The sequence below is a fragment of the Haliaeetus leucocephalus genome, unplaced genomic scaffold (assembly GCF_000737465.1).
Source record: "Haliaeetus leucocephalus isolate CR32 unplaced genomic scaffold, Haliaeetus_leucocephalus-4.0 Scaffold162, whole genome shotgun sequence".
Classification (NCBI taxonomy): domain Eukaryota; kingdom Metazoa; phylum Chordata; class Aves; order Accipitriformes; family Accipitridae; genus Haliaeetus; species Haliaeetus leucocephalus.
The window spans coordinates 3,972,675-3,985,282 of NW_010972598.1; the positions used below are offsets into that span (position 1 = coordinate 3,972,675).

The following is a 12,608-nucleotide window of genomic DNA, read 5'->3' on the forward strand; positions in this document are numbered from 1 at the left end:
GGTGACCCTGCTTGAGCAGTGAAGTTAGACTAGATGACCTCCAGGCCCTTCCAACCTCAGCCACTCTGTGATTCCATGATAGAGACATCAGCATGGTTTTAAAACAAGGAAAGAAACAAGGAAGGTGACACTGACAGATACACAGCTGCGTTAATTCCAATAACTATTGTTCACATTTATCTGCCTGAAGACTGTAAAAGAGAACAATCATCAGAATTAGACTAAGCCAGTAAACAGAAAATGTAAGGAGGTTATGAATAGCATTATATGAGTAGTTGCATATCATGGAGCAGGGAAATAATGAGAATAAGAATATAGTCCTCTAATTTTTTTCACATCTGTACTTCATCCTACAGTATTTTCAAGCTATTTTTATTACTACTGTTTTTAATTAATAAAATAATGGATTTAACACAGAAAAGTGCAACTGTAACAACAATAATCATGTTCACTAACAAATACTTTCTCACTTCAACTACTTACTACGTGAACAAAGAATAAGCAAAGATATACTGTACTTTGGCAAAAAACTTGATTTCTTGCTCATATGGGAAGTGCTCTCCTTTGCCTCTGCTGCCACCATCTGCAGAGAGAAGAAAATTAAGCTTACTGTCATATATCCTAATTACAGTCTGCATTTTTCTTCGAAAGTGTACACTATAAACAAATAATACTGGTTGCCTTTAGATGCAGATTTAAGATACCACAAACAGTATACACACTAGTTAAAGTGGAGTTTTATGGCTACCTCAAGAGAAAAGTTACAGTAAATAAAATGTATAAAGAATAACTATCCAAATCTTCATAAAAGCATAGTCCAAAGAGATATGGATATTTTTGTGAGATGAAAATCGGGTCCTATGTTCGTATTTTTCAGTTATCGGTGAGGATTTGGAAGCCTGAACTCAGATTCTAATGGAACACCTTTCTCCAGTTGTTCCCAGGAGAAACAGAATTACCAAATTTTTACTACTTACTTGCGGACTTTGTCTGAAGAACAAAATTAATGGTTAGAACTACCCAACTGAAATTAAAATTGCTTCACTTCCCCCATTACTATAAAAATCAAATACTCTTTACAGACATAATCTGGTACAGCTCCTGGACTATTTATCCTTTATTTATTATCTTCTTTTCACTAATCCATTGAGGGACATGAATGGTATTTGTTCCACCAGTGTTTCTAGTTTCAGTATTTATTCATTATAATTCTTGCAGTTATGCCAAATCTATATAATTAAGTAGAATGAAGCCATGATAAACAGGCATTAGCAGAAGTAACCCAATGAGTTATCAAGGCCAGACTCTTGCTACTGTAAGTAACCATAGCATAAAATAATTCATAAATTTTATAATTTCTACTTTAAAACTAGATAGGCTTTTGGATGAGCATTGATTTATTCAAATTCCCCTGCTGTTCCTGCCATTAATACGGTCAGTTGCAGCACCTGTGCCTAGACATGAGGCACGGTATATGTTATGTGGCCTTGCAACTCCCATGGTCACACAGAAGCTGCATCTGGCCAGGTTTTTTGGCTTTTCTTGCTCAGGTAAGAAGCTGAATTGGGTTACCAAACTTTTATTTTTTTTATCTTTAACAAAAGCGGAACAAGTTAAATCCTTTTGTTCATAACACTGTTGAGAAAGCACATTCTGGTTGCTTGTGAAAGAACATTCCTGTTGTGGGAGTTTTTTAAAGAGGTTTCTCTACTTCCTCCTCCAGAGAAAATTTCAGAATGGTACAAATGACTGGTTTAATTTGCTCAGTGAAAAAGGGATTACCTGTGAATAGTAAATATTAATGTACACATGTGAGAGATTATCAATTTGCGCATAAATACAAGGAAGCAGCTAGTTTTCTTTTTCAAAGAACGAAAGTCATTATAAATTTTGGCTGAACAGTTTTCATCTGATAAACGGAAATGGGAAACTGGAATGAACATGGAAACTACATAACTTTCTAAAATTCATCATTATCTTCAACTACAGGAAACTAGAGGGAATACTCCTAGTCCAAGAATGTGTCATTTTTTTGAAATTTTCTAGTTGTTCTTATAATATCAAACATCTTAGTTAATAACTCTTAAGAAAATGCACAACAAGTACTATACCAAACTCCAGAATGTACTGATGGGCTTCATCGACATATCTTATAAGTTGCTGAAGGAAACTGTAGGCAAAGCGTTTCTCAATGGAAGGCGTGTCCAATTCCAGGTCCTTAAGTCCTCTGTAAAAAGAAGCAAGTCAATTTTCACACATGCAGAAGGACTTGAAGCGGTCTTACCTCTCCATGCAGTCTGATGCCATTTTCTCTACTAATGATTAACTGCTTATTAACATAAGAATTGTTCTGTGTTTGAAGTAAACAGTACTCTTACGCTTATTTAGGTTTTGAGCAATTTGTTAAGATACAACTCAGATTTCCCAAACAGAAGGTTACAGAAAAATGAGACCAGTCAATCAGATTAATCCAGTACTGTGTTAATTTCTTTCCCTTACTTGTAAGGCATTACTGTCTTATATTTGCCTCCAGGGATTGACTCTTGGGTGAGAGAGTTTTGAAACTGCCAAAGTACTTTGATTTAAACAATCAAACCAGAAGTAAATCTCATCTCCCTCATCACGACTTTTCCCTGAAAGTCTGTTTGTAATGGAAGAACTTTGAATAGCTATGTAGCATTTGTGAAAAATCAGAGGAAAACCAAAACAAAGTGATGGAATTGCAGTTTATCTTTTCCAGTATGTTCCGTCATAGTTACTAGTCTGATATGAAAAAAGTGTCTTCTTTCAACAAGCATGAATCTGCAGAGTGGTTCCATGATGTGGGCTGATGTCTGCTAGCAACAAGTTGCCAATGACATAAGCCTTGATTCTGCAGGATCAGGACTTTAATGACGGCACATGAGGAAGCTATGCTTAACCAGCAACACAGTCAGTCACCCCACTGTCAGAGGCACCAAGCACGTTAGTACTCAGTTATTTCACAAGTTAAAAAAGTATACCTACTCAATGTAACTGCCTGTGTAGTGCATTTTTCTGCTTTAAATTAGAACATTGCTGATGGTAGGGTTCAGTTCCAGAAAAAGAGATTCTGGAACTAAAATAGGTTTGTCAGCTGGCACTTGTAAGGGTACAATAGTGTCTGCTTCATTAAGATTATCTGATCAAGGACCTTCTCAATGCTAAAGGGTTATAATAGGGAAGCCATAAACAAGAACACATAGAAACACTAACCTGGTAGACAAGGGATAAAAGGGACAATGCTGGAGACAAAAAGTCTCCAGTTACTAATTAATGGGTCATTAAGAAACTTCAGGCACAGCTTTGGAGAGGGCCACCTGGATTTTGCAACTCCTAAGAGGAGGGGACATGAAGAACATGAGGATTTGGAATATTCAAGGCAGGTCAGTGGCAGTACACAAACTACTGATGGAATGTGCAGGGAAGGAGGATCAAAGAAGAGCAAAGGGGAGAAAAGACAAAAAGGGGTATAAAAAGGGCAGTCACATGTAAACCCTCATCTGTCAATACCATTGTCTGACTGAGACCTGCTCCTCACCACTAGAGTCTGTCCTATCTTCTTACGAAATACTTTCTTAACTATCTTTTTGTTTAATCTCACTCACTATCCCATGTGTATGTGTGTGCTGCAAGGAATAAGTGCCAGCTACTGGCAAAACCAGTGTGAGTGGAAACTGAGCCAGCAACTGGAGTCAGCTTGGGGTGTAGGTGCCCCCCAGGCCTGTGGTGCCAGCAACAGGAGTGAATGAGGGGCTCAGCATCAGTAGCTGGAGAGGCCATAGCTTTTGGGAATGTCTCTATGGGTCCTACAGACTTTGAGCCCAGAGTGCCAGCTACTGCAGGGGACTGGCGTGAGTGGATTTAGTGCTAGCAATTGGAGTCAGACAGTGGCAGCGGGGTAAGGCAGCCCTCGTCTGTGGTGTCTGCAACTGTAGCAAGTGGGTGTCCCAGTTGCCAGCCACTGGGGTGGCAATGCTGTGTGTCCCAAAAAACAGCTAATGTGGGGAGGCAGTGTCAGTAAGGTGAGTGAGGGGCTCAGCGCCAGCAGCTGGAGTTGGACCATGGGTCACAGGCCATGTGCCTAAGTGCCACGTGCGTGTGTGCTGGTTTTGGCTGGGGGCAAGTGTTTGTATCATCCCTAAGCCCGGCCTGCCTGAGGGTGCACTAGACCAGAATGGTCACTGTCAAATAAGAGACTGGAAAGAAATGTGTGCAAAGCATATGTGGCAGAAAGTCAAGTGGTAAGCAGACCAAAGAAAACCATGAATCAGATGGTTGTTTGTTAGACAGTGCAGTGGTCACGGGAGCAGCAGGTACATTGAGTTTAACTTGATAGAAAGACCTGCATTTGACTAGCACAGTTGGATGTAGATGTGGCAGGAACTATTTACTAGATGATGGGTGTGTCCAAGTTAATAATTATTTTACCATCCCTCTTAGCCTTCTACTCCTCCGAAAACCAAAAGCCACTTCTCGCTTGTGTTTAAGTTAGACAGAAATAGAAAGGATTAGTCAAAAAGGAACATGTAACCTTGAATACAGATGAGGTGTCTTTTGTCATTTTGACAGGGGATTAGAAAAGAAAACTTTGCTGACTGACATCCTTCTTTGCACATCCTACTCCACTGAAGGGAAGTAAATTGAATTACTCCAGCTATCCTTAAAGATTTTACCTAGAATTATTAGATTAGCTGTGGGACTTTATAAATGGACTGGATTTCGTATGATATAAAAGAAAGGAAGTAGGCAGATTTTAAGTAGACGTGCTAGGCTAATTAATTCACAATGATTAGTTAAATCCATCTCTGTGACTGTTTCATTCACTTACTAACATTCAAGTCCTACAAATCTCAGATATGCTTTCAGCCTTTCCTAGTGACTCACATTTCCTAAGCCATGCTGATGAGGCAGACAAGCCTCCAATTTAATTAAAATTTTACCCACGCTGCATTTAGCAGGTAAATATGTCATATTAAAACCAAAAGGAACTATGCATGTTATTCTGCAGAGAACAGCATGTATATGTACTGAATTAAGAAAGTTCTGTTGATTACTACATTTATTCACTATTATTACATTTACACTGTGGATAGTTAAAAAAAATTTAAAATCATCACTTTTCACTTTTAAAATATTTTAATAACAGTACAAATTGAGAGGAGAGGCAGAAGACACACAGACATTCTGGAGAACTCTGTTTGTGCATTCCAAAAACCCTGCTACTAACTCCGTAATCCATTTCTTCCTAACAATGTTCTATATGAAGGAGCTTGTCCTTACTCCCAGGTACTAAAACCTAAAAATAACCATAAATTTTTCTTTTAATAATAATAACAACAACAACAACAATAATAATAGAGGCTACTGAGGAGTATTAAAAACCTTCTGTGACACTAATAGTGAACAGAAAATTACCTGGAGACAACATATCCATTAATCTGTAGAAATTTCAGAATATCCTGTGCTTTTTCTCTGTCCTTGGCTTTTTCTTTGGCTGTGAGTGTATCATAAGGAACAAGAAGAGGATGGTTGCCTCCTCCTACTATGGAACATCAAGAGAATTAAAAAGCAGTTAGAGTTATCTGTTGACATGGTAAATCCCAACAGGTAAAAGCACCGTCATAATAATACATAGTACATTACAGTAAAATCTAGTAAATAAAAAAAAAATGCACTTTTCTGTTTCTTTATGCAAACCTAAAAAATACTCAGATAGAAACTTTAGACGATGGTGTCAGAATTATGTTTGCAGCCACAACTGCTGCAAGTACAAGGTAAATATGTTGCATCTAAAGCAAAAACTCTTAAAGAAGAAAAAAGTGCTTAAGTGTTATGAACGTGTATTATAATTACAATTTCATTTAATACTGAAAGTATTTCAATAAATAACATCATTTCATAAGAAAACCAAGATATAAAAAATATATAAACTTATACAAACAGAGTCCTGCTTTTAAACATTCTGATGACAGCAAAAAGGGTTCGTGGAGTTTAGCAAGATATACGCGTATCTAAAAATGTATTAAAGTGATACAGTTCTACTTTACAGTAATAAATTAAAGACAGAAAATTAGAGTACATTATTCAAATGTGGTTCAGACAACTGTCCAATCTGATCAAAATAATGCTGCCAAAACAGAGAGGTAAACAGAATAAACTGCATTTGCATCGCTTACAAATAACTGATGTATTGATACCTGTCTGAATGCAGGTAGTTAATTAGGCAGAAAAATAAAGTTGCACTTATTAATATAAATATATGCATAAAAAGCAACATTCTTAGGATTTCACCTGATAAAATCACCATCATATAGCAGAACAGAATAAATTCCTATGATAATTGCTACAAAACCCCAGGAAATTGTAAGGGTAATGATCAGACTTATCTCAGAAAAAATACTACAGCAAGTCTCCACTAATAATATTAAAAAAAAGGAACAAACTCCCTCCAGAAAATATTGGAGACATATCCTTAGGTGATTTTGTAAGCCACATATTCTAAAATTTTCCATCTGTTTAAGTACATGCAAAATGGTAAACTAGTAGGCAAGTCTGATGGGGTATTTTTTGTTTGGTTTAGGTTTTTTTAGGAAGTACAGCCTTTAACATTGGGATGATTGGGTTTTATTCTACTATCACAAATGTGATCTAATTCCACCTTATTACAGCTGAAGACAGACATGCAAAAATGTATATAAGCATAGTAAGCATACATGCCCTATCTATGGAAATCATTAAGACTATAATAGATTATTCAATTACAATTAATATATGAAAAGTGTTCAATGAAGGGGAATGACACTGGCGATTTTCAGGTGGGTAACATACTTGTGTAAGTGAAAAGCCTAAAAGAAAAATAGGAGTATTCTGCATCTGAAGTCCACCTTAATGTCCTGTTCTTGACACATGTATAAAAAAATATTCCAATACTACCATACGTGTATACTGGAGGAAAAACCGTACACTCTGAGCAGGTTTTGCTCAGCTGACAAATACATGTACTTTTCACACGAAGAAACCCTCCATTAGAAGACTCTCCTTCATTGACTATCGCCTTCTCAGTACTATGCTCCTTTGCACAACATTACAAATACTATACAGTGTTCTCATTGAAGTGCTGCTCAGAGGCAAAAATCTGCTTTCAAAGCTGCCAAATACAGTTGAGCCATTTAAATATCTAGTCTTCCTGTAGCCTACAATTTCCCAGACTTAGCCCATCCTGTGGCTACTTATCCTGAAGAAAGTTTAAAAAAAAAGGCTATAAAAATTAAAATAAAAGCTGTATTAAGGGGAAATATAATTAAAGGCATAGAAATTCATAGTGATTTATCAAAGGCACTTCCAGGTGGAACTTTAATTTTTCACAAAACCTTAGCTACTGTACTTTTGCTGGAAGCTTAGAGCTAATAAAAAAGGCAAGCATACAATGGAAAAAAAAAAAAAAAGAAATGGCCAGGTTTGGTGGATACAATTAGACTTGACACCTTCAGATAAGAAAAAACCCTAGCTTCAGTCATTTGCAAATGAGAACTTGTGGTTTCTCCAAATATTGTTTCCTCCTTGTGCAAAAATAATGTTATCTGCAGAAAAAAAATTTAGCTTTAATGCAAATAAAGAATTTATTTTAACAGAGAGGAAAAACAGTATATTATACAATATATGACTAAATTTGTCATTTAAGTAAGCAGAGACCATGGAGCACATGCAATTTTTATGTGGAATCAAGAATCTGCTCTAGGTTTATGTCATGGTTTAACCCCAGCCAGCAACTAAGCACCACGCAGCTGCTCACTCACTCCCCCCCCATCCAGTGGGATGGGGGAGAAAGTCGGGAAAAGAAGTAAAACTCATGGGTTGAGATAAGAACGGTTTAATAGCACAGAAAAGAAGAAACTAATAATGATAATGATAACACTAATAAAATGACAACAGTAGTAATAAAAGGATTGGAATGTACAAATGATGCGCAGTGCAATTGCTCATCACCCGCCAACCAACACCCAGCTAGTCCCCGAGCAGGGATTCCCTGCCCCCACTCCCCAGTTCCTATACTAGATGGGACGTCCCATGGTATGGAATACCCCGTTGGCCAGTTTGGGTCAGGTGCCCCGGCTGTGTCCTGTGCCAACTTCTTGTGCCCCTCCAGCTTTCTCGCTGGCTGGGCATGAGAAGCTGAAAAATCCTTGACTTTAGTCTAAACACTACTGAGCAACAACTGAAAACATCAGTGTTATCAACATTCTTCACATACTGAACTCAAAACACAGCACTGCACCAGCTACTAGGAAGACAGTTAACTCTATCCCAGCTGAAACCAGGACAGTTTATCCACTTGTCAATTCAATATATCATATGTACAGTTCTTAGTAAACACCCTTTCAGATCTACTTGCAAAAAAAGAAGTAATTCAAATGAAATCAGAGCCCACTGGGCAATAGTCTGAAAGATTAATACTAGAAGGAAATGTATTAATGTAGCTTTAATATATTTACAAGCTTTGACTTCTCCTCCTTTGACATATTTTAATTGGTACACTCAGTACTATCAAAAACTTCCAGGCACAAAAATCACAAAATATTTAATTAAGAATAGATACTTTGTTGTTTCTTCTTTGTCACTTTAAATTTGCTGTACCTTTTTTTTTTTCCAATCTGTTTTCTCAAATACATGACCTAAGTTAATCATAGAGATCTTAAAATACTGTAAATACTTATAGTTAATATTACCTTTTGCTTCAAGCTCCATTTTCTTTTTCTTTGCCCATATGTTATGGTAGTTTTCAGCCATCATCTCGGCCATAGCCTTAGGAAAATAGAGAACTTAGTGATATGTGTTGCAACAGTTAACCCCCAAGAAGGACAATTTTCTGGTTGATATAAAATAACAAGTTTTGTTCTCTGGGAGGTTCAATACAATCACTCTGTAATGGTTCACTGAAAACAAGAGTTTTTATTGAAAAATTATAATACAGAATTTGGGTAGTATGGGTATACGTACAGGAATTAGGAACCTAGAGCTGAAGAGAAAACTGTTAATATGAAAAAGGAGGAATCACAAAGAGGAGTAGCCTGGAAAGAGCACTGGGGTGTCAGACAGGGACTTGATTCTCAAAACAATGCCAGCAAGAACCCCCTGAACACTGTGGTAAGGGAAACAAAAACAGCAAGCTGGAGGACTAAATCAAGATTGTTCCTGCTGGCTGTAGCAGACTGACTATAAACCCATAGATACAGCCTGGTCGAGGTGGATACTCATTTGTATGAGCACGCTGTCAAAAGCACCAACCATTTTACCAGGGACTCCATAGATGCAGCCACAGTTTTTTATTCAGCATGAAATTCTCCTCTAGTGTGCACAATAGATAAGTAAATTCTTCCTGTGAAACAAACTCTTTCAGACTGGTAAACTAGAAGCTAGACCCCAAACTAAGCAAAACACAGACAAGCTCTCCAGTCTCTAACTAGTAGGAACTACTATTTCAACATGAAATAACTTTTTAAACCCACCTCTCCTGTTCTCCTGATTGTATACACTCTAGTTGTATGCAGTGGTGGAATTTTCTGTAGATTTCACTTTTTACTTCTTTCATGGACCTACAGAAATATTCCTCTCATCTTCAGTAAGGGTTTTGAGTAACCAGTATCTCTGAATATCAACTTCTTGATTTGGGAAAATACTCATGAATTCAGATAACAACTTGAAACTTGTCAGCCATATCTTGTTTGTCTGTAGGACAATTTGTTTCATAAACTTTTCTCCAGTGGATACATTATTACACGTATTTCTCCTGTATGGTAGATGCCTTCTATCATGCACACTCTGGTCCTGGTGTTTTGATAATCCAGATTAGGACCTTGGAAGAATGTCGTGTAGTCTGGGTTTTCTTTCCTTGGAAAGCAGGGTGCTATGAAGATGGTCTCAAAGCAAGACCTAGCTACTCATGGAGCCAAGATGTGACCACTCAAGACCAAAATGTGAAGTATTTCCCAGACTGACAGTTTTAGACACAGTCATGATCCCTGCTAGCACAGTATATGCACAGGGTGATGTAAACATTCAATAGCACCAATTCTTACGTACTAGTTAAAAAATAAATCAAACCAACAACTTTGTTCAAACCAGCTAACTTTTCCAGTAATTTAAAACAAGATTGAGGAATCTAACCCTGAACTCCAACTTTAAAGATACTAAACAGTAAAAGAAAAGTTCAAAATTACATACAGTTCATTTTTAAAGCTCAGATCTCATTAATATCTAACATGTTTGGATATTTCCTGAACGACAGTATCAGGACAATTAATACCTGAAATTGCATTTTAATTAAATTTGCTTAGCTTTTAGATAACAGATTTTGAAGCTGGTTTCAAAGAAGACCTCTCTTCATAATTAAGGACAAATGAATCATAAAGCCAACCAGCTCTGCTTTATCGCTGAGGGCTACAGAGCAAAAAAAAAATTAATGACAAATGTTCGAGGGTATAGCATAAAAGAATAAACAAGGGAGTAACAGAAGTTCTAATGCCATTTCTTTTGTGGTTTGTGACAGGATGGTTACTTTTGTCTGGGTTTGGTTTACTGCATCATAATACTATGATGATGTTCACATCAAGAGTTGTTTCCTGAGTATTAAAAGTCCACACAGTCTTTTGACTGTGCTGAGTCTATACAAATGTTAAATGATGTAATTATAATGAAGCTGTTGCATTATTTTAAGATAAGAGTGTAATGATAGAAGTAGCGTTATTCAATTATCAGTTTTATTAACTCTTTGGAATAATCAGCTATCTATTGAATGTTTTAACGCAAGTACGATAGTTAATTGGCAGCAAATTCTTGTTATTGTAAAGCTAGTCAGCAATATACAATGGTTAGAAATATAAAACTGGAAATGACAAGATAGGAATCAAGGAGGTGAAATCCAGTGTGAGAATTTCATCAGAGGCAGAGTATGGTATATACTGTACAGTTAGCCAATTCCTTTACTGCTGCTGCTTGTTTCACTGCACTATGACAGATCTCAGTATGGGCAAACTTAATCCTGTGTTTCAGGAGTTTTTTGCAGGCAGCTTTGAACACCATGTTGCCATCACTAGACTGGTACAAACACTCATGCTAATTTAAAACTATATCTAGTGTGTGTCTACATAATACTGTAACCATACTCACAGTAAATTAGTAGACTGTAAAAACTAGCACCATACTCCACCAAACACCATGAAAAAAACCCTAACTTTCTAAAGACAGAAACATTGTTTGTTTATTGCTTAAAAAAATATTGTCCCAAATACCAGCAATCCATGGATAGATCTGTCAAAAATCCTACTCCCAACTTCTTCATTCTCTATTCTCATAATATTTGTTGTAACAATGGGTCCTGATTCTTATTTCTTCAGTTTAGAAAAAAAAGCAATGACAAAATGTTTTGGGAAGACAGTGAAGAAATTAATGATAAACAGAAAAAAGCTGATGATGCAAGCTCTTCTAAACAGGATTCTCTTCAAAATGACAGATGTTCACGAAGAGAGCTGGGAAAATCAATCCAGGACTAAAATAAACTTTGAAGCTTTTCAACATGAACCATGTTTTTTAAAGCGACAAAGGATAAAAGAGCAATGATGAAAAAGACAAAAAAAAACCAAAACAAAAAACCAACCCCAAACCAAAATCAAAGCATATCAAAGAAAGTAACATAAGGCACCAAATTTGTTTAAAATAAACTAGAAGAAAAGAAAAAAATCAATTGTAAAAACAGGGTAGGCATATTAAGTCTTTCTGACTTACATGTAAGTCTCTGGAGAGGGTGACATTGCTCATGTCAATCGCTCGAGGAGTGTAACCATGGGCTGTATCTACAGAGATCTGAATGACAAACATGCAAAACAGTGGAGTTATACAAGCATTTGATATGAAGTTACCATTAACAAGACACTGAAAGTAATGAAAGAACTTAAGGAAAAAGTCACTTGTATATCTCTAGAGAGCAAAAGGATCTTATGTAGCCCAACTAAAAATACATCAAGGGTGGTAAAATTAAGGGCGATTTAGGCAAAGGTCTACATATTTTGTTCCCAAAGACAGACAGCCATCAGACACAAATCCCCCTCATTCAAATGCGAATTTCACTTGAAATCGTTTAAGACTTGAACTCATTGTGGATAATGCTGTACTAAAGTTATGATTAAATCTCTGCATTTTCTAGAGATTTTTTTTCTCAGCAGGCTAAATTTCAGACAATCTAGTTTAAGGTGAATTCAGGCAAAAATCAAACTTTCAATTTGGCTTTTCAATCCTATTTCTACATGTGGGAATAGAATGTACTAAATACGTATCTTTTTGCTTCAGTCCCTTCTCCCCACTTAGAAAATATCACCATTTTGTCATTCTTTCTTCCTACTGCATAAATTTGTCACAGGTTTGCTCATTGTTACATTGACACAAATGTTTGAAGAAGGATAAACAATGGTGGAGATTCCCTGGATGGTAAGCCACTGATGCAAGAAAAGTGGCTAGAAAGGGGGCATTGCTGGGCTCTCCTCTATGGATTCTGCTGTAAAAGATACATGTCCCTCACAGGTATATCTTTTAGA

General features: G+C 36.7%; 1 protein-coding gene across 1 annotated transcript in view; it reads right to left on the bottom strand.

The window, feature by feature from the left end:
• RYR2 (ryanodine receptor 2 (cardiac)) overlaps positions 1–12,608 on the bottom strand; it is a 342,788-nt gene that overhangs the window by 111,457 nt on the left and 218,723 nt on the right. The window contains exons 57-61 of the mRNA XM_010562945.1: positions 11,803–11,880; positions 8,748–8,823; positions 5,437–5,560; positions 2,112–2,227; positions 519–583 (exon numbers count right to left, since the gene is read on the bottom strand). Of these exons, the coding sequence (XP_010561247.1) occupies positions 519–583; positions 2,112–2,227; positions 5,437–5,560; positions 8,748–8,823; positions 11,803–11,880 (459 nt within the window). The remainder of the gene's footprint in view (positions 1–518; positions 584–2,111; positions 2,228–5,436; positions 5,561–8,747; positions 8,824–11,802; positions 11,881–12,608) is intronic.